This window comes from Trichoplusia ni, chromosome 4 (assembly GCF_003590095.1).
Source record: "Trichoplusia ni isolate ovarian cell line Hi5 chromosome 4, tn1, whole genome shotgun sequence".
NCBI lineage: Eukaryota > Metazoa > Arthropoda > Insecta > Lepidoptera > Noctuidae > Trichoplusia > Trichoplusia ni.
This window is the reverse complement of record NC_039481.1, coordinates 19,658,832-19,685,543: the sequence shown is the minus strand read 5'-3', so window position 1 is coordinate 19,685,543 and position 26,712 is coordinate 19,658,832. Positions and strand designations below refer to the sequence as shown.

At 35.6% G+C, this 26,712-nt stretch overlaps 1 protein-coding gene across 1 annotated transcript; it reads left to right on the top strand.

Annotated features, from left to right (window-relative positions):
• The first annotated feature begins 103 nt into the window (after positions 1–103).
• LOC113493499 (chitin synthase chs-2) lies at positions 104–26,686 on the top strand. Its single transcript, XM_026871505.1, has 23 exons — positions 104–521; positions 10,391–10,495; positions 18,328–18,572; positions 18,871–19,037; positions 19,182–19,509; positions 19,585–19,784; positions 19,867–20,185; positions 20,271–20,491; positions 20,576–20,843; positions 20,950–21,212; positions 21,326–21,536; positions 21,623–21,823; positions 21,907–22,133; positions 22,225–22,392; positions 22,481–22,786; positions 22,869–23,110; positions 23,191–23,347; positions 23,430–23,582; positions 23,846–24,022; positions 25,396–25,563; positions 25,742–25,985; positions 26,084–26,229; positions 26,386–26,686. The coding sequence occupies exons 2-23, from the start codon at positions 10,404–10,406 to the stop codon at positions 26,578–26,580; spliced, it is 4,698 nt and encodes a 1,565-aa protein (XP_026727306.1). The 5' UTR covers positions 104–521; positions 10,391–10,403; the 3' UTR covers positions 26,581–26,686.
• Positions 26,687–26,712: the final 26 nt, after the last annotated feature.

The following is a 26,712-nucleotide window of genomic DNA, read 5'->3' as shown; positions in this document are numbered from 1 at the left end:
TTTTTGTGGTCGATTGACTACAGAACCCTGATAACCGCTGTTAATTACTATTTTTTTTAAAGTATTTTTTTTATTTTCACCAGCTCCTCTAAAATAATTGAAAACAGTATTATTATCTGCAAATACACAATTGCAATGACTTAAAGGCGTTCGTAATTTTCATATAAATATTGCTGTTCTAGTAAATATTAGGTACCAATGGGCCGTCAAATCCGCACATTGTATGGGTATTTTATATCCTTATAATTCTGATAGCATTCAATAATACTGAATAATAGTTCAAATTTGGGTAATTCCTTCAAAAATCTGAGGTCCAAGTGACTAATGAGTCAGTAGAGATTCGAGTTTGGGGTCGTTAGCAGACGTCAGTGAGCGCGCGGCCCGCCGACCGAACGCACGCGCGAACCATGCGCAGCGACACCGTCCCGCGAGTGCACTCCACGCTTTACCTCAACATTGTGAAGTGATACAAAATACACAAACGGATTACGACCCTATATTCACCCTAGGATAATAAAACAGTAAGTTTAAAATACTTTATTTTATCAAAACAAGAGTTCTGCTCCAGGAGTTTGACCTTTCAGCCTCCGAGGCTGTGCACGATCAGCTGCGAAAGTATGCAAGGGTGATTGTAAGGTTCTTTGCATGATTGTAAAGCATATGTTTACCTAAAAGTTACAATCAATTCTTTAAATTCCAGTCGAGAACTAAAACTCGGACTCTACATTGACTACATTAGTTTCTCTTTCGAAAGTTTCGTAACAACATTTATGTAAAGTATTTCTTCTAACCGTTCCAACGTGTGTAAATATGATATTTATTCAAATATTTTGCGGTGTTCCGGACCGTATGGTGTCGTATCAAACTGGTATATCTCGTAAACAAAAGTGAATGTAGGCGGTGCTGGGATAGAGAATGGGAAACAAAGGCGGCGTCATATCCTTAGCTATTAAAACGACCTCTAAATACCAACCGTAGCAGATATGTTCAAGAGATACATAATTATATAATTATAAAGGTTTAATACATTGTGTAATATTGTATTGCATAAGGTAAATCATATCTACAGTTATTCACGTAAGAATTACATGATATTAAAGTATACGCTTTTGTTTCAATGAGGTATCACATCTTTAATAGTTTAAACAATTAGGTCTGAATGTGGTGTTCAATTAAACTATTGTTAAATGTAGTACAAGCTTCTATAGAGTTAAACTCTACTCTTACCATCTAAAAGTAGGTAAATAACTACTGTTTAGCGACACGAACTTGACCTGATTTTTCTTTGTACCGGATTTTCACTATCGCAGACATTACAAGCAAGTTTAACGGCCGTAGAAATATAAATAAAACAAAATGAAATAAAAAAAAGGAAAACAAACATCCCTGTTGCTACTCCAACTTTACTCAATTTTATCGATGAAGCAATCCGGCGATCGACCCGTTTTCTACAAACTTCCTCGATTATGTTTGTTCTAGCGTATCGATATTATAAATCGAATAAACATAGGTTAGCTCTACAGTACAACGTTCAGGCCTCGCTCACATCCGTTCATAGAGGGTCGTTCTCACTGGAACAAGAACAATTTGATGGTTTCCGCAATAGTCGCGCGTTAACTAAGTGCAATTAGCTAATTAATAATAATCTTTGCGTTGCGCAGCGCTTGCAATACAAAGAGTAATTAAAGGTACATTCAAGGAATTTTCGTTTTTGCTTCTTATCATTTGCATATGAGAGTTGTGTATTTGGGCAATAGAATTGACTAAAAGAAGATGAGTTGACAGAAATGAAACATTTCTATGTGATGACGGTAGAGAATACTCAGAGGAGTAATATTTAAAAGAAGTAATAATAGGTAATATAACTTTCAATATCTTGTTTTAAGTTATTTGCGCAACGTTAGGATTAAATGGATTGTAGCTACATTTCACTGTCCATACATTCACATTGATTATAAAGCCAGTTACAATTCATACCCTGCGGGTCTAAGATCATGAGATCAAAAAGCTTTGGTCGCAATGACCTGAATAGAAGTTTGGTCACGCTCAATTATTACGTACTTTAACATATGTTACAGCAAACCTTTCAATATTACACGATACAACGTCGTGCGTGACGAAAAAATATTTACAAATACATTGATCTCTTTCTTTCACATATTTCATCAGACAGCTATTGATACAACGCAATGTATATACAAGTAAATAATAAGACACTTTCACGAGCAATCCTTGAAGTAGTTTCCGCGGTTTCGTTTATCATTATTTTTATTTCCTGACTCTACTTATGTGATGAAATATTGATTACTGCTTTTTATAGAATATAAACACAGTTTCAATCGGAAATATGGACTTATTGGCAAAATCGCGTGGCAATAAAGGACTATTAAAATTTACTTTATTCAGCACAATATCCTTTAATTGGACACAAGTTAAATCCAAAATAATTAAAGGGCATATTTACCTTAAAACGCCATATCCTTTTGTTTATAGGTTGAAATGAGGTCAATTGGTAAATTTCCAAATGTACAAAAAAGTGCTGTCAAAATAGTCTTAACGACTTACAATTAAACATTTTTTTTCTCATGATTACCATAACTATTTCATGGTCATTAATGCTTACTTTCATTAAGTCAACCAATGGTAGAGTAAAGACAAATCGTTGGCAGACCTTGACTGCTCTGACCGGAAGAAAGTGGAGTGCGATTAGCATGTCGCTTACGTTCCAGAACGGTTTATACCTATGTACGTATCTAACGGTGAATGGGTACGTGGATCAAATGTAAATTACAAATATCTGTGGGATTGTGAACTCTACATAAAAAGTTATAATAGTCCTACCTATTTGAAATTATAATACCTATCTTCTTTATTTAGAAAAGGATTGCATAGTGTTCTGAGTGTGGAATAGTATAAGGACTCATAAAATAAAGTATAAACAAAGATATGTATCCATATGTAACATGCTGTTGGAAAAAACAGCGCGCTCAAGTAAACTGCTCTCGTTGCCCTACAAAAGACATCAACGCACGCCCACATTGTGCAGAACAATGTAAAGTGGAAATGTCAGTATCATTCTATGTCCGCATTCGTTTGTTTTGTAGCTTATTTATATTTATATTGCTTTGAAGTATAATAATAATAATATTTTTTATTTATTTTCCCAACTTTTAATATCCGTATGTTTAATAAGGGTCTACAAAGTACCTTTTAATTTCGCTATATTTGTCCATCATAAACACTAACAACTTAGGTATATATTATTTGTATAAACTCTACCATATCCTCGTCACATATAAGTTATTTGGATACCAAAGTAAGAAATAATAAGTAGGCGTCGAATGTAAAAGCCAAACCGGTAAAATTCAATGTGATATACCATCAAAACATTTGCTTAAATTATTCCGTAAATATTTGACTCATGTTTCACAGTTTCGTGTGTAATTGTGGGTTTAGCTATCACATTGTTGCGCCTGAGAAATACGTACGCAAGGTTTTATACGCTATACGATAACTCAAATACAGCCTCTTCCGTTTCATTATCATAAAACACGCATCAAAGTGAAATAAAACAATGAAATCTCAGAAATATTTACATTTGCTTAACCTCCATTAGAAACAAGTGGTTCATAGTGAAGGCGACTGGAACAAAAAGACAGGTTGCACGGCCTACAGCTACATAATAACAATTGCGCTAATAAGGCCCCACTTTCTCTTTTTTGTAGAGAATTTCTCGCGTCTGTAGCGTTTATCAATATGTACGTAACGATCACTCTGTTATAGAAGTTATGATTCAATAGCGTCAGCAGTAGGTACAAGTTAGTATAGACAGACTGTAGTCTTTGACGTCATAAGTCGCATATAGCGTGATGCTAGCGTGACACCGCGGTAAAGAAACATTTTTGACTATTTGACAAATACATTCCCAAACCAACTGTGCGCGACGTGTCGTGGGTTCGATCCTTGCGTGAGACAAACATTTTTGTAAACCACGAAAGCTTGTTCTGCTTTTGGGTGTTTTTGTGTATGTGATTTGAAAACTTCTGAACCCCGTGACATAAGGATTAAATTCTTACGGGAGTCGTGTTTAAAAAAATAGATGACAGCGTGTATTTCTTAAGCAAAATCAGCATATGACCTGTGACATTGCTTTTGGTGGTTAACTGTATACATAATTATATAAAAAAACACGGCCTTCATGCTCGATAGCAAATATACTTACTATTTTACCATGTTTGATGAACTTGATTTTAAGTAAATATAATTTGTGTATGACCTCCTTCGCGGTCTATGATTAATAACATTTGTATATGTTAATGTCTAATTGTACGGTAAACTTTATTTGCATTTACATTATAAAATTACATGGTTAGACTAAACATTATTATTTCCTTATGAGTATTTCACCAATGTACTATATCGTGACGAAGCATTCGTTGGAATTCATCTTTTATGACAACAAAATATGTAGAGCAATTTCTCTTAAATATTATCTTTTAACATGCATCAGGTAATGGCGATACTAATCTTAGAAATGACAGTCCCTACAATTCATAACATCATGACCCTTAATGTTCTCCTCAATTTACAACAATTTCTTAACACTTGATTGAGTAAGAAACATACTTTAAGATATATTAAGCTGGTACGAGAGCAATTTAATATTAAAGTGGGGCAGAAATAACTCTATATAAATCCATAATGCAGTGAATTGAGAACTCGTTACTGGTTTTGTAATGTTGGGCCTGAGAGTACATTTGTTTGTTGACGTAGAAACTTTTCTGTATACCTGTTCTTGCTCTGTAAATCAACTTAGCTTGATTGCTTGTACCTACCAGATTTTTACATCCAGCTTTTACCGAGACTCAAACTAATAATTATACAAGTCTCGTACATACGCTTGCGTTATTCGAGACAAGAGACGCCATCTTCACCTGTCTAGTGTATCAAGTGATAAGATTGCCTATTGCCTATTGCCAAAGATTGCTTTTCTCATTTCAGCTTAACTAGTCGTTCTGCCTTATGTGATATCCGTAAAAATCCCATCGAAATAGGAAATACTCAGTAAGTGTAAGTAGTTACGTTGACTAACTGCAATTTTCACCTTGAAGTCGGAAAACCAGAATTAACTTACCATCTGCAGTCTAAAGATACAGATGCTTTTGTTCGTTAAAACATGCATCCGGGTTGACTCGATCTGAATCAGGTATTTCTAGGAATAATACTGTCTCAAGTAGTGTTTGGTGATCGTCGAGGTCGGCCGGCGCCGCCCGCCACACTCGCAGGCTCCACGCTCCGGTGATCCCGCGATACTTATTTACATTAAAACCGATATGTGTTGTTTATTAACTATGTATAACAACCATTTTAATATCATACAATATTTAAATTTTATATTTCCGGTGATTTGTGAATATTGCTTCCTGTTTCAACAAATTGATTGTCACTAATTAAATATTTCAATTTATTCAATATCTTATTAATTGATTTTTACGAACAAAGTCATAATAATGAATTAAGAATACTAAAATACTTCGTTTTTAGCAATAGGTAATAAACTGTTTAACCTATTGATTTGTCCGTGGAGAATCTGAATAAATTCATAAAATAATGCCGCGAAAATAACACGAGAATCAATAGCTTTTAAATAACCAATCTAATCATCCAAGAAACTAGTTTGACGAACTCAGAACGACTAATTAACATCATTCGGCACTCCTTAAAGCTGTATAAAGATTACCCAGTCATCCGTTGCTCCTTACGCTGTGGATTAGGCTTGTATTGGGCAAAGCATTCCTGATCGTTAACTCATCATCTTGTGCAAGGCATGTACTCGATAGCGACACTATGTAAAGCTACGAATATAAGGCAGTGTTGCGCAGTGTGGACGTCGGCAGTAGGGGGGGGGGGCTGTGGTGAGGGACGGGAGGGGTGTTGCCAGCTGGCGGCCTCTAGCAGTGAAAGTAAACCCGCGGCCCTCGCCACCGAGACTGCATTGGTGCTTGTAATACGATTTAAACTATGATTTACTATTGCACTGCTGTCGCTTTGATGTTATTTACAATGTATGAATGTACATTGTATTCTAACAATCGATTGATTGATTGTTCTTAAGATAATTACGCTGTTTTTAGGATAAGGACTTGGCAAAGTTTTCTAGGCAAAGTTAGATCCATACTCCGAAGATAATGTTGCCATTGTCTGTTACGCAGAGTTCGGAACAATTGACAAATGCCTCAATCATCAATTGAAAATGCCCAACTATGTAAGGGTCTTGGAACATGGTATTGTGTACAAACCTGGTTGTTAACCTTATTCGTCTGTAGAACTACACCAGTCGTTCATAATATTAGTTTGTTTCCGGTAATAACAAATTACGTCAGTCTTATTAAATCTTTTATGATGTAAAAATAGCGTAAAATGTTAAGTTAGCTAATCGTAGTAAATCGTTTATTCTTTGTTGGCCACCTTAATTACAACTAGTTATAAATGATACCATATAGAAGATAGCTTGTAAAAAGGACTATTAAGAGAATCAGCTAAATTCCTATTGATTGCGAAGATATCCGAAAAACAAATTAAAATTGAAGATAGTGGCTTTACTCTGTAAAAAGAATTGATATAAAATTCACTTTCGATTTTGAATTGAAATTATAAAATAAACAAGGAAATCCAATTGAGACATCTGAACATATTTATTGGACTATCTTTGTGTTTAAATGTAAGTAGTATTTTTTCCAAGTGAGGGTGAAGTCTATTGTCCAGCTAAGGCCATGGAAGTCGCTGACCTTGCGGGCGTATGCGGCGCGGGCGCAGCCTGGCTCTACCCACTACCGACGTGATCTGATACGATGGACATCGCCTGTTCAACGCAATAACCCTAACTATGTTTATGGCTTCTTTGTGTGGACGTACCTTGAAAACGTTACATGTGCGTGAAGCCTATTGTTAAGTTATATAATTTAAAATTTCAGTATATGAAGAATGAAGAATTTTAGCAATGACTCTCCATTGCGAATAATACGTAATATGTAACAGTGTAGGCGCAACACCACGGTTGAATAACATTCTATAAATTTCCTTGTGAAGATTATCTTATCTTACGAAAGATCGATTACATTAATAAGAGAAGGTAGATACAAAGTTTTCCTTAATTCCTTTCCTCTTAAGTAACAATTCTTTCCTTAACATTTTAGTCACCGGCCATTGCCGTGTATTATTTATTTACACATCATATTTTTGGATTATGAAATTTATCTCTTGCGGGTCTTTTCAAGCATTCAAGTCACATAAACAAGGTCACCCAGATTCAAAGCTAGTCTTCGTGGATTAATCAAACGCCTGTTCCATGTGCTTACTATCCGTGCAGTCCAATTGTTGATAGATATATACATATATTGATATGTAGATATAGCACAACTATGACATGAAGCCTAAAGGTAAAAGCGAACATTTATCACCTCTGAAATAAAGCCGTAATAATACTCAACATCTTTAGAGAATTTGCGTGTGGATGCAAGTGTTATGTGGTTAAGCATATAAATGGGCAATAAATCACTGGCGGAGGTCCATAACTCTCAAGGGATGAATGACCGGCAAGGCCGAGGGCTCTCGTCGGAATGCGTGAGTTCTGAGGCTTACTACCAGCTCTTGGAGTAAAATGTGCTTTTGTATAAGTGAGACAGTACTCTAAACGGCGTAGAGCGCTATCTCTTTCAGAACTGCCTCGGTTTAATTTTAAGACGTGGTTTTAGCCCCTTTGCTGGACACGCCGTGATTCACGCACTCGATACATTCTTATTTATTCTTAGAACAGACAGATATTTTGCCTTAAGGATGTAGAGACCAAGTTAAGTAAGTTATGCATTCTTGGTATTTAATAGTGTGATTAGTTTAACTTGAAATTACCCTACTATCCATTTAAAATATGCTTTCGTTGTAGGGTCGAATATTTGAGTAGAGCTAAATCTATGATAATACGTTTTTATACACATAAAACATCTTTATTTATTGATGTAATTCATTCAATTTCTACAAACCACATTAAAATTTGTGCTCAAGTACTAGGACCTACGATTAGACCTTTTTAAGTTAACCTTTAGTTCGAAAGGTTAACCGTGCGCTGAATGCGGGTTCAGTGAATTAGGATCATATTAGAGATCATTTGAAAGGTTAGCTTTTGAAGTATATTCTCAATATTCTCACGCATTTATAATGATGCGAATCAAGTCTAGTGAAATACAGTTCTGCTTTGTGAAAAAGCTTGAAAATTTTCAAAAATACCTATGATTTATATATTAACTGGAGTTGTATCTTTAATATTGTCTCGATTTAGTCTTTATCCACCAATAAATATGACATTTAATAATAGGTATTATTTTACCAACATTGCCTTCAATAATATTTTTCCCAATAAGGTTTTAAGTACACTGGAGACGTAACTGATCGACAGCATTCATTAATATTAATCCAAGTATTAAAGAATTCAACTCGAAAACTGTTACAACTTGATTCTAAGAAAAAGCTGGAGAAAAACTTGCCAGGTTTTTGCTACGACGTTATGTGTGCTAATAATTATAACATACGTAACCGTTATGTGCGATTTGTGAATATAGGATGACGAGTCAGCAACAAAAAATCATAAGCGCTGTCAGGATTATGAGAATACTGAATACAAACAATTACATTGACTTAATAATTCTAGGGACTATGTAAACACTATAGTAGTTTTTGATTTATTTTGCTTTAATATATTATGAGTTATGATGCTGGCTGTAGAATGGTATAAAACATTGTTCGGACTAAAAATGTCTGCCTTCGCTACATTTTTTTTTTTTGAAATTTTGTTATCTCATTTTACCCAAAAATCCATAAGTGACTTCAATGCTACTGTATAATAAACATGACAGAGTAATCAAACTCTACACTTACAAAATCGACATCAAAACAATTGTCTTGTGAGTCATTAATTGATGGTCAACGTCATTCGGTTTAAGGTAGGCAATAACTTCTATTAACAACCGTGCATGTGTCATTTATTGTCTATACTAAATACCAAGGTTCTACTAAACCTCTAAATATTTTTGTTTCCAATTTTAAAACCTTAACTAATCGATAATAAAAGGCTACGCATTGCTCGGACCACCAAAAGTCAGCTTGTCTACTTTAGACTTAGTTTATTGCGCCATAATAACTAGTAGACATGGAGGTCTTGACTTCTTTAGAGGCACGGTCTAGCCTAAAGTCCGGTGAAGCAAGAACTATGACAGGATAAATATAGAGGTTATGTACTAACTTTAGGTTAAAGGTCAATTTAGCCATAGTTTGGACTGATATGCATTTAGTGTCCAATTGCATTTATTAATAGTCAAATTGCGGGGTAAATGTTTCAATGAATGTTAGACAACCGATACTGATAGACAAAAAATACAATTTATGAAAAAATGTATTCATATTCCAAATCGGATCCAAATCAGAGAACTGAACGAAAAAGTTAACCACAGAAGAAAGCGTTTAAAAACTTTATTCTTACGCGGCGTATTCTTATGTAACACTATCAAATCATAACTCTGTAGTCTGTACATACTAATTCAAATTCAGTAACCAGAAGATTCACGAGTTGGACCTACGAGTCAGTAAAAGCGTGACAGCGGACAGCCATCCAAAATGGAAAGTCGTGATGTCGACAATTTCTATGCTAACATTCGTGATCAGTACGCGAAAACACTACGCATGCGCTAATTACGTCGTCAAATAATGAAAGGCCACTTAATAAATTAAAGAAGAAATAATTAATATAGTCATCGTTAAAATCTTTTTAAAGACAGTTTAATTATAGCATTGGTAAAAATACAGATCTATTTAACTAATTGTGTGTCCAATTAAGGAATAGCTTTTTGTCTTAAAGGGTGTAATAACTACTTATAGAGCCTTTTTGACGAACTTTGTTCAGTTTTAGAAAACGGTTAGGACAGAAGGTACAACTAAGAAAATTATTAAAAATTTATTTATCGGGATATCTATATTCGGGGTGTAAGATGAAATCAATTAATACATCAAAGTAAATAATTAACGCGAATCATTTTTATACATAAAATGTGTTTCGTATAATAATATATTTTTGCATTGATAATTTATAACATAATTTTGTGTAACATGCATTTTACTTGAAATCATGTTACATAATTATTTAAATTATTATCCAACTGTTATTATATAAATTCATTGTGTAACAAAAAAGGAAACTTGGAAACGGAAATATAAAAAAAATCAGGTTAAAAATAAATAATTTATTCGCTGCCATATGAACTCTGCATGGTCCGGTGACCAACATTTTTTGATTTTTTGAAATGTCATTAATGTTATATTTTTTTTCTTCTTTTGGTTATAGAAGTTAAGAAAAGATGGCGACGTCGGGAGGGAAGCGTCGCGAGGAGGTGAGCGACAACTCGGACGACGAGCTTACGCCCCTCGCTAACGACATCTATGGCGGCAGGTATGTACTAAACAAACTTTTATTTATTAATGTTTAATTTTGTTTATTTATATAGACGTAGAACTAAGACGTAGACTAGGGCATAATCATGATCTCTTCATTTTTGGATCGAGCATTTTCGACGTGATTAGTGGTATTTCAGGGAGTAGTTCAAATTAATTGTTTTTTTCCATCGTAAGAACGCTCGACTAGTTTCTGATTAAACGAAGTCACAAAGCATGATTGCACGCGACTGGTTTGTGTATCTGGCGAAAGAAGATATTGTTATTCTATTTTATTCTTTACGATTTACAAGTAGATCGATAGATATAAAAGCAGAAACGGTTACATTACCACGCCATACAGACTAAGTACTTATTGACTTAAAATCTTTTTCATGAATAAATAATATTTAAGCTACGTGGTAAATAAGAAAATCCCCCTAACAAATTCTAAAGTCGTCTTAAAAAAGCAACTAAAACGTGTCATTATACAGCAAAGATAAAAAGACATCTAAATAAGCATAAAATATTCAACATCCAAGCAAAATGGTACAAGATTTGACTACGACTCAATAGCAGATCGTATTTGAATATTACGAGAATCGCCTCCGTAACGAATGATATCACTCTGTCGAATCGATATGATACGTCATCGTAACAATCTTTTGAAGGCAGTTCTCATGCATAAGCTTTGTACACAATATACTTTCACCTGTGAGTTGTCATGAGACGTAAGTGTTGTGAAATAATATGAAATAAAAACTGCTTTTATTTATCTTGACGTGAAATTTTTAAGAACTGATAAAATATATGAAACTTTCACCTTAAAGTAAAAAAAACCCAGTAAACTTCTGAAAGAAAGAGAGACCACTATACGGAGTGGAGCAGTCTCGTTTCAATAAACACAAAAGTACGTGTCAAAAATTAAATTTTCAAAAAGTATAATTATACTAAGGTATAATCTAGCATGCTTATTATAAGAATGTAACAGTATAATTTAATAAAGCGTATATTAATCGATTACAGAGTAGAAAAATATGGCGCTGAAATCAAATTTATGAAAAAGATTTCTAAGGCAACGCTTATAGTTATCGTAATACTTAAACGTCTTATCAGCTTCAATAGTAATATTCTATTGTTGTAGAATACAAATGACATTTAACAATTACATAGCTTTTTTATATCCATCTTCCATATTTCGCTATCAAATTATGTTTCATAATAAGTCATGTTCACAAAAGTGTGAATGACTCTATTAAGTTGTCAAGAGCTAAGACCAATTTCTTGCGAAGGTTATTTGCTAAATGGCAAGCTGGTAACGCATCTTTAAGGTCAAAATTAATTATTTTAAGAATAAAATTAAAATATATTTAATATTGATCTGGTTTCTCTCAGCTGCAACTCATAAATAGAAGATATTTTTATTTAAAAATGGTTTCTGCTGACATTTTTAATTGACCAGCCACTGTGCTACGCCAATTTTCCTCATTCGAGTTGTCAAATTACAGACAGATTGCTAGAGCTTTTTTCTAGCAATTATCTTTCAATGTCCATTAATTTCTCTACCTCATTGTTTTATTGACTAACGCAATGTACACAATGTTTTGGGGATTCATTAATGAGTCAGCCAGAGTTTATTTTTCTTCTGTACCTATAGATTATTTAAAGAGTCAATAATGACTTAACTGTTAGGTGCTTACTGGTGACTCAATTTAAATCAATTGTAAAGATAATAGAAAGATACTATGGCTTATAACGCTACTATACGTAATTATGAAATCAATTATGAGAACACCACTAAAGACCTCATTAGTTGAAAATGTTGTATTAATAAAATTCTCAACGCATAGTAATGTGGTTAAGACAGGTCCTCAAGTTTTTCTCATGATAAGTTGAGTAATATATAACAAATCAGATGAGTCAGGTCACATTGATGATAATTTTGTTATTGCAATTTTCCCACCGAGAGACCTTTACTGACAGACACGTAACAAGATGGCTTTAACTAACAAGCAAGTTAGTCATTTAAAAAATGTCAGGATAAGCCTTGATTCTAGATATATTCGAATCAAAAAGTAACTTATTTTCTTTATCAAAATATGTCATCTAAATATGTAGTGATTTAGGTATGAAGCAAAACGTACTAATACATTTAATTAATTATAAAAAAAACATGATTCAAATGTCGCTATTGCATATTAAAATTAGACAACTTTACAAAAAGAAATCTGCAAATAAAAACGTCGTTCTAGGACAAATGCTGACAAAATGTAAAAGATTATTGTTAGTATTAAGCTTTATTTAGCCAGAGGTCGAGTCGCTCGCCGGTCAGCGCGGCCCGGAACCCGCTCAAATGCCAAGGTTGACAACTCTGACGACACAACTTTCAATCGATCGACTGCGCCACATTTTTGCGCCCCACTTCGCTTTTAGAGGCCTCTATCAAGTAATAACAGTAGCTTTAATACTTTTGTAATTGTTTACTTTTCTTACTAAGGCAGGACCAGTATTATTTTTCAGTAAAGATTATTGAGAAATAACAAAAAGTATCTCTTATATTCTGGTTTGTTTAATCGTATTTAAGTTTCATTTACTACCTGCTCGTGGTCAAAATAATAACACTGTATGAATTCACTTTGGTATGAATTAGTCTGTTTTTAGATAAGCAGCTGAATAAGCAAATTTTACTTAAGTATGCACTTTAAAATCTTACAGTTCATGAAAATGGGTCACAATTGTGATTCTAAGGGCCTAATACCTAAAAGCAAGAGTACTCCAATTTCAAACTATAAGCATTACTATCAAATAATGATAACAAAGCACTTTTACTTTGTAAAAGTAAAATCTACTAGTCTACTAGTAGAATACTGCAGTATTTGGCAAAATTTGAAAGTCGACTTGGAAGGTATGGCAGCGAGGAATTTGAAATAAATCATGGAAAAGTAAATAAATCAATCTTATTGGAACGGTATCTGACGGTACAACGCTTTAGGATGTACCTGCCTACTGAGTTGTGGTGTGGACACAAGCGGGGTCGAGCGTGATCCGAATACTGTAGGCAGGTATTGTAGGTAGGTGTAGGTGCGGTTGATGATTCTGACTGACCAACTTCATAGTATTTGGTTGTAGGGCGACTGCCTTATTACGTATCATAAACATTTACGTTTGGCCCTGGTGTTTATATACTTTTGAGTTGATAGTAAATTAATAGTACCAGTAGATAATAGTAAGTTTGGTCATTTAGACTGTTAAACTTTGTGTTTTTCCAAGAAATAAATACGTACGATTCAAATGTAAATTGCGATATTAACAAAGGCAAGTGTGTGTGTAGAAATAAAATCATATTAATGTACTTAATTATATATTTTTGCGAGAATTCTGTAGCTTAGCTTTTTTTTCTCGTAGACTAGACCAAGTTCGTTGCAGTCTAAATAACAAGGAATTTCATAAAGACGCTTCCACAACGTCTACCTAAATAGTACCTACAAAAGTTTTACGAAACGTGTAAGAATTTAATACGAGTTTACACAATGAAATTATCTGCACTACATTAAGTTGCGTGTTGTCGAACAATCGCGCTAATAGCGAAACTAATTTCGTTTCATACAATTAATGCATTCGTAGAACTAGATATTAACACGGCAATCTGATTATAAAACTTATACTGACAGACAATGGTTTTGCAATGTGAACCTAGCTTTATCTCTGATGATGACGTAATTTGGTTCTAAGCTTGATACCTCAATAGTAGAGGTATAAACGTGGTTTCGACTTATGACGTGTAATAATTCAGAAAAAAAACTATTTCATACTTTTGTGAGAGATATACTTTAAGTACGAGTTCCGGTCAAAACGTCCGTAAAGTTTTTTTTTAACATTTTGACTCTATTGGTATTTTCTAATCGTAATAGGTCTTATGTACTATTCGTTTTCATATGAATTGTTTAGATATACGATAAAAAGAAGTCGTGCAAGTATATCCAGCTTAACGCTAATTACTTATATGTATGTTAAAAAGTGTAACTTGCAACTCAATGTATTCTTAGTCTAAGTTGAGCTTTATCTCATGTAATGACGTAATTCCCGCTAAGCTCAGTTTTATATGACATACATGGAAGTTGCAGACGTGCGACGGTCTGACACCATGGTCGATGACCTCTGGACATTCGGCGTGAGTCTGGAGTAGCGGGCCGCATATCAAACAAAACATTTCCTTGTAACCACATGTAAATTCGAAACTCAGCCCGATTGTATTTTGAAATGCATACAGATGAGAGTAAAAGCTAAAGAAATGTTTACCAAAACAATAAGTAAACAGATTTAAGCAATAGTGATTAATACTAGTGACATTGAACTATGGATTGATGACTCGTCATTGATTAAATAATTGCTATAAATGTTTATTTACCTTGACAGTATCAAAGACATAAAATCAAATAACCGAACATTTACTAAAACGTGAAGTATAATTGTTCGGCACGCCAGCTAAACTATTTCTTAACGGATTACAACTATTCACTTTATCCCACTACTTGGAAATAGCAGCTATTATTTTGTGAAATACAATGATAGCGGCCAAAGAAATTGTTGTTTTATGGTTATGGTGTTAAGTCTTATTGTTGTGTTGCGACATCGTACACGTGCTTGGCTACGCTCGCAGTCAGGCGAAGGCTTTCGTAAGTTTTCGTGAGGTAGAGCGACATTGAGTGATCTATTGTTCTGGGTATGAACGAGGCGAAGTTCGTAGGCGCTGCGCTGAGCTCTCGCGTCTAAAATACCTATCACGTCTATCTAGACGCGGTCGACATCGACAGTCTGGATCGTGTGTGGAGGAAGGTCACTGCATGTAGTTTTGATTTGAATTCCGACCTCGCATACAAATGTTAGCGAATGTGACTAGCTCAGGGTGACGACAAAGCTCTTATTAACCAATAAATCATGTGCGCATAAATCAAAACTTTAATGAAAGTATTTCGTTATGAATGGGCTACCGTTGCTTGGTTTCAAACAATTGTCTCTTAAGCAATTTTACTTAACAAGACAATTAAATAGAGACAATTACCAGACGATGTAGACATACAAATTGTATTGACGTAATCTTTAAAAATAAGGGGCTACCTGCACATGGTGTAACATAGAACTTGGAAGACGGCCTTGACTCTTGACCTTTTAACTTGTTTTCACGAGTTTAGTGCAAACATACGTAGATGAAAACCAGACAAAATAAGAAGTACTCATAAATCAGACGATGAAGTTTGAAGTTTGACGCGTCATAAAGTGCGTAAGTGACATGCTGGGAGGCATTTATGATGAATCATTCAGATGGTTCGAAAGTGTCGAAACGTAAAGACGGCACTCACTATCTACTAGTGTTGTACCGATGCGATCATATCAATTAGCGAGCGGACTATATAGTTTCACATGTTCAACGCGGCTGAACGAAACACTCTCCGCACACTGGTACAAAACTACCGCATGTTGGACAAAATTAACCATCAAGAATTTTGACAAATAAGTATGTAAAGTCAGAGCATCACCTATGATCCTTATGGGGTTATATTTTTGTATAAAAATTGGAACTTTATTGAATCAAATTCGGAATAAAAAATACTTAACATCTCTAGTGCAAATTACCAGCAAATAAACCTCTATCTTACATACATACCTGTGTCGGATGTATAATTTTTCTCCGGTTCAGAATTGACAAATATCTTGATAAATTACTTTATGATACGTGTAATTTTAAGCATTATCACGCTGAGAAAAAGTTAATGAGTCATTAGAAGTGAAAATAATAATTTCATAATTGGATGCTTTCTACATTTGAAATTTAAATAAATATTACTTTGGTGTATTTGCGCATTCTGTGTTACAGGCGTGGTTTAATTTAGATAATAATTTTATAGTCTCAACATAAAATAATACGTCTCAATATAAGTTTTGGACGTTCAAACTGAAGTTAATTTGCATGGTGCCGTTTAAAATCATCATACCCGTTACTTTGATATTTTTATTAATTTATTTTACCGCGCACACCGACCGGCGGTTTTCTGTAAATAACGTACCTATCCCATATCGAAGAAATTAATATTCATACTTTGTCCAGTACGAGACAATAGCGTATCACAGGGCGGCGATGGACGCGTACCCGAAGCAGTCGTTATTGCGATCGCACCGTTCGCTGTCCTCATAACAATCGATGAGTTCCACTACACTATTCGGACAAGCTGGACACTTCGTCGAATAATTCAAAATTACCTCGAAAATTAAACTTTCTAGTGATGTGATTAGTTTTCTCGAAATGGTAACCCAGTGACGTGCAAATATGAGTGATCACGACCGTAAGAGTCATTATGACCGGGATGACGCTGAGGAACCCCTTTACGTAGCCAATAATAACAATTCGATTTATAGCAATGGGACTTTGCATTATTGTAGCATTTACAGGTTTGTGAAAATGATTAATATGATTTCCTAGCACCTCTGTACAGTTACCAATAATTTTTACCAATAAAGAATTTTTAGGCCGTGATTAAACTGCACAATTCAGACGTTCCTCATATGTTAGGGACTGTATATTTACGGCTACAAGATTTAGATACGAAAATACCTTTTTTTTGTTGTGCTAAATGTACTCATGCCTTATCTATAGTTAACATCATTACCTAAAACCTACATTGAAAGATTTCCATTTATAATAATATTGTTTAACCTTGTCAGTATCGATAGCAGCCATATTTTGCTACCTAGGTACGTAGGTTCCTTTCAGCACTTCATGTAAAACAAGCTGAGCTGTCTCGTAAGTCTTCAGCACGTCAACAATTCCTTAGTTAAATGTGCGTAATGGCGGCGTTACGCATTATTAAACAGTAAATACAATCGACAACTTTCTAATACCTTACATGGATAACAGATCCGCTTCATCATACGTTGTCATTGCGAGCAAATGTATGTTTCTTTTAATGGTCAAATTTTGGAGTACTTTGTTCATAGAGCTTAGCTTAAAAATATGTTAATTTTGCCCTGAGACGTAGATGTAATACAATTTTCCTAAGTTATTATCAGATATGTGGTCATAAGTGGCATATATTATGTTCTACAAACATGCACCAAACTATACGGTCGCAAAACATAATTGGGTCACCTACCACCTTCGCTGGCCGCCTTACGTAAACCCCCACTGTCACAACTTGTACAAGTACTGAGCATGTGCGTAACTGTTGCAATAATAAAACGTTATAAAGGTTTTCTATCCGTGTTAATATGCACTGCACGCGAAGGTAATCGCTGCAAAATATTGCCGATCGGAAGGAAGCTGCGGCGGAACGCAGCGATGCTCGAGATTTCTCTCTCAGCTGAATGGCGTGTGAAAGTTGTTTTTCTTGCTCCAATGTTGACTGTGAGCCGCTTTACTGAGCAGGTGTAGGATTAGAAGCATTTTTACACACGTCGATTTGTAAAGGTACACACGTTAAAATGTTGTAAATAGGTACCTAAGCTTATAAAAAGTATTTTAAAAATGTATGTAAAACATAATAATGATGGTAAGAGGAAGCCCTTGAGGGTGTCGCAAGTAGTAATCAAACTTTAGCGGGATACGGTATATTAAAAGCGACTGAGGTCAATATCACTACCCCCTTTAAAACATCACTAGTATCGCTGAAACTAAAGACATACAAACTACTATACTGTAAGCAAACAAATATTGGCAACTATCTTTTTAGTGTGTCGAACCATGACGCCACAAAACTTCACTATACTCTCTGATCTGATAATATAACCACAATGAGTGTTTACTTCTTGATTATGAAATATGAACCTTCTTTAACAAATTATTTTTCTCTATTTCAGCCAAAGGACAGTACAAGAAACGAAAGGATGGGATGTCTTCAGAGAATTCCCACCGAAGCAGGACAGTGGGTCTATGGAAACCCAGAAATGTTTGGATTTCACCGTGCGGTTACTGAAAGTGACGGCATATCTAGTCGTCTTCATCGTGGTCCTAGGGTCCGGGGTCGTCGCAAAGGGCACGACGCTCTTCATGACTTCACAGCTCAAGAAGGACAGGCGGATTGCGTATTGTAATAGGAATTTAGGTACGTTGGAAAATTGTCTGCATTTAGCTTATTAAGGCGAAACGAGTTTCTATAAAATATTTTACGTGTACATTTAAGGAAAATTGCACATTGAATAAGATCCGGCGTGGTTCAAGCACGCGCGTTCTAGTTTGATTTTGGTCCTGTTAATCTAAGCTCTGTGAACCATACCTTAATTGCAGTAATTAGAAGACGCATATTTCAATATCGCCAGAAAAGAATGCAATATGGATGTATTGCACTCTTTATACCACCTTGTGTATTATGTACCTAACTAATTGTAATTTTTCAATTTCAGGTAGGGATAAACAATTTGTAGTAAGTCTGCCGGATGAAGAACGAGTAGCGTGGATGTGGGCCATTCTAGCAGCGTTTGCCATCCCAGAGATAGGAACACTTATACGATCAGTCAGGATATGTTTCTTCAAATCCTCGAAGAGACCGTCTAGCACGCAGTTCATGGTGGTAAGATAAACAATTAAATACAGTTAAATGATCTGGTTATGGTACTCGAAGCTTAAATACCTTAATAGTCACCACTATCACGTTATTATTATTTTTCAGAAATAATCCAGTAAAGTAAAATAACATTGTAATTTTCTGTTTTAGATATTTATTGCGGAGTCACTGCATACAATAGGAATGGGACTACTTTTCTTCCTAATCCTGCCAGAGCTGGACGTGGTTAAAGGAGCCATGATCACGAATTGTCTATGCATTATTCCTGCGATACTGGGTTTGTTGTCACGTAACTCACGCGACTCGAAACGGTTCGTGAAAGTGATCGTTGATATGGCGGCGATAGTTGCGCAAGTCACTGGCTTCATAGTGTGGCCACTGTTGGAGAACAAGCCAGTACTGTGGCTAATACCAGTTTCAGCGTTATGTATATCCCTGGGCTGGTGGGAGAACTACGTAACACGACAAAGCCCCATAGGTAGGAAAAAACAAACAATTGAAATTACTTAAACATTTAGAAGAAGGTTGTCAACTAATATTGTTTCGTTTTCAGGTATCGTCAAAAGTTTGGCCAGATTAAAGGATGAATTGATTTTCACTCGCTACTACACATACCGTTTTATATCGTTATGGAAAATCCTGTTATTCCTTATGTGTATTCTCCTGAGCCTTTGGATCGAAGGTGACGAGCCAGCTATGTTCTTCCAACTGTTTAATTCTGGTTTCGGACCCCACAGTATCGTGGTTGAAGAGGTAAGGCAAAGTTTTAAAAAAATCCTAAAAAATTGTTTTATGCAATGCGGTGAGGTAATAACATTGTTTTCAATAATTTCAGGTACAAGTCCAATTGGGAGGAACAGTAATTCCTGATTTAGCGAATGTGACATTGACTGGAGACTCGGTAGAAGTTGCAGCAGCCTACAAATCAGCATTTTACGTAATGCTTATCCAAATATTTGCGGCGTACATCTGCTACATTTTTGGAAAGTTTGCGTGCAAGATTTTGATCCAAGGCTTCAGTTATGCGTTCCCCATCAATCTCGTTATACCTCTGGTCGTTAATTTATTGATTGCTGCTTGCGGTATTAGAAATGGCGACAACTGTTTCTTCCATGGCACTGTCCCTGATTACCTTTACTTTGAGAGCCCACCAGGTAATTTATCTATGAAATAAATCTTAACAAAATTCCAATCCTTCAACAACATTATATTTAATCAACATTTTGTATTTACTTTCAGTGTTCACTCTGAGCGATTTTATATCACGTCAAATGGCATGGGTTTGGTTATTGTGGCTGCTATCACAAACGTGGATTACTATCCATATCTGGACTCCTAAAGCAGAACGTTTGGCTTCAACCGAGAAGTTGTTTGTTGTGCCCATGTACAATGGATTACTGATAGATCAAAGTATGGCTCTTAATAGAAAGAGGAATGACCAGAGAGATGTAAAGACTGAAGTAAGTGAAATATCACTTGGAAATATCAAGCCACCTTTATTTGCGCTGTTTTTCACCCGTTTTTATGTAATTATTTCTTTACAGGACCTTGCAGAAATAGAAAAAGAAAAGGGCGATGAATACTATGAGACAATTTCAGTTCACACAGACAATACTGGCTCTTCTCCTAAAGCGATTAAATCATCAGATCAGATAACCAGGATATACGCATGCGCTACTATGTGGCACGAAACTAAAGACGAGATGATGGAGTTCTTGAAGTCTATCCTGAGGTTGGACGAGGATCAGTGCGCTCGACGTGTTGCTCAAAAGTATTTGAGAGTGGTTGACCCTGACTACTATGAATTCGAAAGTAAGATCTCGTGACTTTTGACAATTTTTAAACATTAATAATAGTATCGATAAAATGTCATGCATGTGATTAATTAAATACTAAAACTATTTTATCTATATTTTAGCACACATTTTCTTGGACGATGCCTTTGAAATATCGGACCACAGTGACGATGATTCTCAAGTGAATCGATTCGTAAAACTTCTCGTGGATACTATCGATGAGGCTGCTTCGGAAGTACATCAGACGAACATTCGAATTCGACCACCGAAGAGATATCCAGCGCCGTACGGAGGACGTTTGACATGGGTTCTTCCAGGAAAAACGAAAATGATATGCCATCTGAAAGATAAAGCAAAGATTCGTCACAGGAAACGTTGGTCTCAGGTAGAGACACACTTCTATTTATTCGAGCCGATTGCTGCGTAAGGCTCTTATGATACATTCAATTGCTCCGGCAAATAGGAATTTAGTTTTATAAAATGTGTTCAAATTTACAGGTAATGTACATGTACTATCTTCTCGGACATCGTCTTATTGAGCTGCCTATATCTGTAGACCGTAAGGAAGTTATGGCTGAGAACACATATCTGCTTACTTTGGACGGAGACATCGATTTCCAACCTCATGCTGTGCGTTTGCTCATTGACTTGATGAAAAAGAATAAAAATCTGGGAGCTGCTTGTGGCCGTATTCATCCTGTAGGCTCTGGTAAGTCTATACTATCTTAAGAGATGAAATTCTGTTTTTTATGTGTCACTATGAAACATCCTCAACTAATATCTTAAAACTTACAGGACCCATGGTGTGGTATCAACTTTTCGAGTACGCTATTGGTCATTGGCTGCAAAAGGCGACTGAACACATGATTGGATGCGTACTCTGTAGCCCTGGATGCTTCTCTCTGTTCAGAGGAAAAGCTTTGATGGACGATAACGTTATGAAGAAATACACATTGCGGTCTGATGAAGCTCGGCATTACGTGCAATACGATCAAGGTTAAAACAATATAATTAATCAAAGAGTAATTTGGGTTCGAAATATTCATTTTGGTTACTTAAAAAAATCTTTCTAATTCTAGGGGAAGATCGTTGGTTGTGTACGCTGTTACTTCAACGTGGCTATCGTGTAGAATATTCAGCTGCCTCCGATGCCTATACCCACTGTCCCGAAGGTTTCAATGAGTTCTACAATCAGCGTCGTCGATGGGTGCCCTCTACTATAGCCAACATTATGGACTTGCTAGCCGATTGCAAACATACGATCAAGATCAACGATAATATTTCCAGTCCCTATATTGCATACCAGGTATGACTTACAATTTTTTTGTCATGGGTTAATATCTAATATAACCCCAGGTTGATAAAAGTTATTAACATTTTATATCCATTTTTTTCAGATGATGTTGATGGGTGGTACTATCTTGGGCCCCGGCACTATATTCCTTATGTTGGTGGGTGCCTTCGTGGCTGCTTTCCGAATCGACAACTGGACATCTTTCGAATACAATCTGTACCCTATCTTGTTATTCATGTTTGTTTGTTTCACGATGAAATCAGAAATTCAAGTAAGTGAACATCTTAGACACCTATTCTAGTACATGTAGTATTACTATAACAATGGCTTATTTTTTAATGTCTTTATTATTGTTTTAGTTACTGGTGGCTCAAATATTGTCGACGGCATATGCTATGATAATGATGGCTGTGATTGTCGGTACTGCTCTCCAATTAGGCGAGGACGGAATCGGATCTCCTTCGGCTATATTCTTGATGTCACTTTCCAGTTCATTCTTTATAGCCGCTTGTTTACATCCACAGGAGTTCTGGTGTATCGTACCTGGCATAATTTATCTTTTGTCTATACCCTCTATGTACTTGCTTTTGATTTTGTATTCTATTATAAATCTAAACGTAGTCACTTGGGGTACTCGAGAAGTTCAAGTAAAAAAAACAAAGAAGGTTGGTATTACAAAATGCTGATAAAGTATTATTTCTTGGAAATGTTTATGGAAGTATTTTAATTTATACAATTATATTTTAGGAAATTGAAGCAGAGAAGAAAGAAGCTCAAGAGGTAAAGAAAAAAGCCAAACAGAATTCTTTGCTCGGCTTCCTCCAAGGAGTGAACAGCAATGAGGAGGAAGGCTCTATTGAATTCTCATTCGCTGGTTTATTCAAATGTTTGCTGTGCACGCATCCAAAAGGAAATGAAGAAAAAGTGCAGCTAATGCACATCGCATCCACGCTTGAGAAATTGGAAAAGAAGTTAGAAACAGTGGAGAGGTAAATAAGGAACTATGTCCTATTATTTATAACCGATTAAACCAAGGACACAAAATATAATTTATACCGAAATGTTTCAGAGCTGTCGATCCCCATGGTATAAGTAGAGGACGGAAATTATCTATTGGACCAAGAGGCAGTACCAGTGGCGACCATCAATTAGATGCTCTTGCCGAAGGCCCCGAAGAAGATAATGACTTGGATTCTGAAACCGACACTCTTTCTACTGCACCTAGAGTAAGACTGACAAAAAAATGTTTAACAGCCAATTTGACCTTGAGTAGTTAACTATATCTTATAATTTTCCATTCGATTCCAGGAGAAACGGGATGACCTCATCAACCCGTATTGGATCGAAGACCCCGAATTAAAGAAGGGAGAAGTTGACTTTTTGAACCCCGCCGAGTTACAGTTCTGGAAAGATCTCATTGATAAATATTTATATCCCATTGATGCAAATAAAGAAGAACAGGTAAAATTTTGACCAGAGACACGGCATCCAGATAATAGAACAGCCACCATGATCTTTAACTAGTTATGAACTTTTCGGTCAAAGAATTACAATTTGAATACACAAATATGTGTTAAGATAATAATTATAAAATGAATTATATGAAAGTTAAAAGAGGCATGGGCATGAGCTGTATTGCCTAACTAATGAGCTTTTATTTCAGGTTTCAACTTGCATCCCATTTTAAACAAAAATATTCATGATTATTCTTCCCCTAATTTTAGGCTCGTATATCCAAGGATCTGAAAGAATTGCGAGATTCATCTGTCTTTTCCTTCTTTATGGTCAATGCCCTCTTTGTATTGATTGTATTCTTGCTACAACTGAACAAGGACAACCTTCACTTTAAATGGCCCTTCGGAGTTAAAACTAACATAACGTACGATGAGGTTACTCAAGAGGTAACGTTAGAATCCACTACGCAGCAATCGGCCTTCAACGATGACTAGGGACTACGTGCTGCTTGACGAGAAATACAATGTAACCACCAGCCATGACCCCCTGTCACCCTTGAAAGTTGATTCGAATTATTTAAACATTTGTTTTATGTAATTTTACAGGCTCGGATTGCAGGAGATTTGATCGAACTTCGCAATAAGTCGGTTTTCGCATTTGTAATGTTCAATGCTTTATTCATATTGATAGTATTTTTATTACAACTGAACAAAGATCAACTCCACGTGATTTGGCCTTTGGGAATAAAGACAAATATTACATACATCGAGGAAACAGGCGAGGTATAGACAAATATTACCACTGAAAGTGTGTCACTTCACAATCCTAACGACCTTCTTCTAACCGGTCTGTCTGGGAGGGCACACCAGCATGGAGTCCTAGAGACACAGAAGACTAAATAACTGATGGTTTTACGTCTAATTAATATCCAAACCTGGTGTCCTATGTATTGGTTATATGGAAACCCCGTGTCTTTAATAACACAAACAATTCGACTACGGTGTGATGTACCTGTTTATTTCGTCACTTTCCTCTACACACCACCCAAAAACACTTGAATTACACGCACTGGACAGAGAGACTAATCCAGCGAAATCCAGTACCCACTACCCAGTCCAGTCCGTACCTATAGAATTCAAGCGACGTAAACATAAACCTGAGTAAATTGTGGCAGTCGCCGTAGTCGAATAGGGATCCAAATGAAGGAGTTTTTAGATGTGATGACCATTCACTATCCCAATTTGTGCACACTTTCCAACCCAATTCACTGAGGAGTAAATTAATGTTTCTGTTCTGTCTATTAAGGTGGCGGAATTTCTTTTAATAAATACTTGTAACAGGGACACTGGTTTCCTATTGTACATACGTAATTGTACACGTTATGGGTGAGGTTATATGGTTCTCAGGATACTTATAATGGAGAGAATTACACCTACTACAAAATATATTACATTTACAAATGTGTTTTTATGTGAATTCAAGGTTGATACGTTTTTTATGGAACTTAATACCGTGTGTTTTACGATAACAACAATTCTTCAAAATGCACTTGTATATAACAAAATACGTGGAAAAAAACATAATTAATTATCACAAGACGTTTATGTTATTAATGTTTCATGGCCAAACGAGTGATTTTGAATTAAAGCTTCACTTTATTATGCGAGTTTTATTGATAGAATTATTGCATGTTTGATTCGAGAAAAATCACAGAGTCACTCGATTGACCGCACTTGATGTCAACTTAATTTTAACATTTTAATTAAAACAGATTTTCATTTCGATTAAGACAAAACTAAAGCATTACTGAAATTTTCAGGTATTAATTTCCAAGGAATATTTACAATTGGAGCCTATTGGTTTAGTGTTCGTGTTCTTCTTCGCCTTGATCCTGGTGATACAGTTCTCCGCTATGTTGTTCCATAGATTTGGAACCATTTCGCACATATTGTCGTCCACAGAACTGAACTGGTTCTGTTCTAAGAAGGTAATGACATGTTTATAATGTAAAAATTACTTATATTTCGGAAATGCATGGCAATAATGCCACTTTCAACCTAGCAACTTTCAACTAGTTGACCTAAGATTTCTGAGTCTACCATTTACTCGAAAAAAAAAGAAAAAGATTTCGGAATCGCTTTTTAATCTATCTTTTATGTTTCCAGTCGGACGACCTTTCTCAAGATGCACTGCTGGATAAGAATGCAATAGCAATAGTAAAAGATTTGCAAAAGTTGAATGGTTTGGACGACGAATATGATAATGATTCGGGCTCAGGTCCGCATAACGTTGGCAAAAGAAAGACCATTCACAATTTGGAGAGGGCGAGACAAAAGAAGAGGAACATTGGCACGCTGGACGTTGCCTTCAAGAAACGGTTCTTCAATATGAATGCTAATGATGGCCCAGGTAATAGATTTCGCAATTTGAACATTGATTTATTGATAAATAAAGGCGAATTTATCTAATTACTTGTTAATTTAATGCAAATGTTTTATGCCCTAAAGGTACCCCAGTACTAAACCGTAAGATGACTTTACGAAGAGAAACGTTGAAGGCCTTGGAGACAAGAAGGAACTCCGTTATGGCGGAAAGACGAAAATCGCAGATGCAGACACTCGGTGCCAATAACGAATATGGAGTTACTGGAATGGTAATCATTTGATAACAAGTCTAAATCACACCTTTTTGCTCTAAAGTAATTTACAATTTATGACGCTATATAATCAAGTCGATGTCTACCTAAACTGGAAGATGGAAACCAATTAAAAATAAATTAATAAATTTAATATTATTTTTTTCTTTCCAGCTTAATAATAATCTAGGTGTTGGTCCGCGCCACCGAACATCAACGGCTAACATTTCTGTGAAGGACGTCTTCGGTGAGCCAAACGGGGGTCAAGTCAACCGAGGATACGAGACTACCCTAGGCGACGAAGAGGACACCAACTCAATGAGATTACAACCCAGACAGAACCAAGTTTCCTTTCAGAATAGATATTAAACGAGAGTTGCCAAACTATTGAAAAGTGCTTAGTTTTAAACAAATGTAGATAGTAGTAATATAGACTGTAGTATTTTTACACAAATGAAACTCAGCATATGTTTGTGTGAGTTATGTATTGCTTGTGATATA

What these genes read in the sequence shown, in the direction of transcription:
- LOC113493499 (XM_026871505.1), top strand. Translation starts at nt 10,404, where the DNA reads ATGGCGACGTCGGGAGGGAAGCGTCGCGAGGAGGTGAGCGACAACTCG. An exon ending in GTCCCTATATTGCATACCAG is followed by an intron (nt 22,134 to 22,224) that starts GTATGACTTACA and finishes CATTTTTTTCAG; the next exon opens with ATGATGTTGATGGGTGGTAC. An exon ending in CTCTTTCTACTGCACCTAGA is followed by an intron (nt 23,348 to 23,429) that starts GTAAGACTGACA and finishes ATTCGATTCCAG; the next exon opens with GAGAAACGGGATGACCTCAT.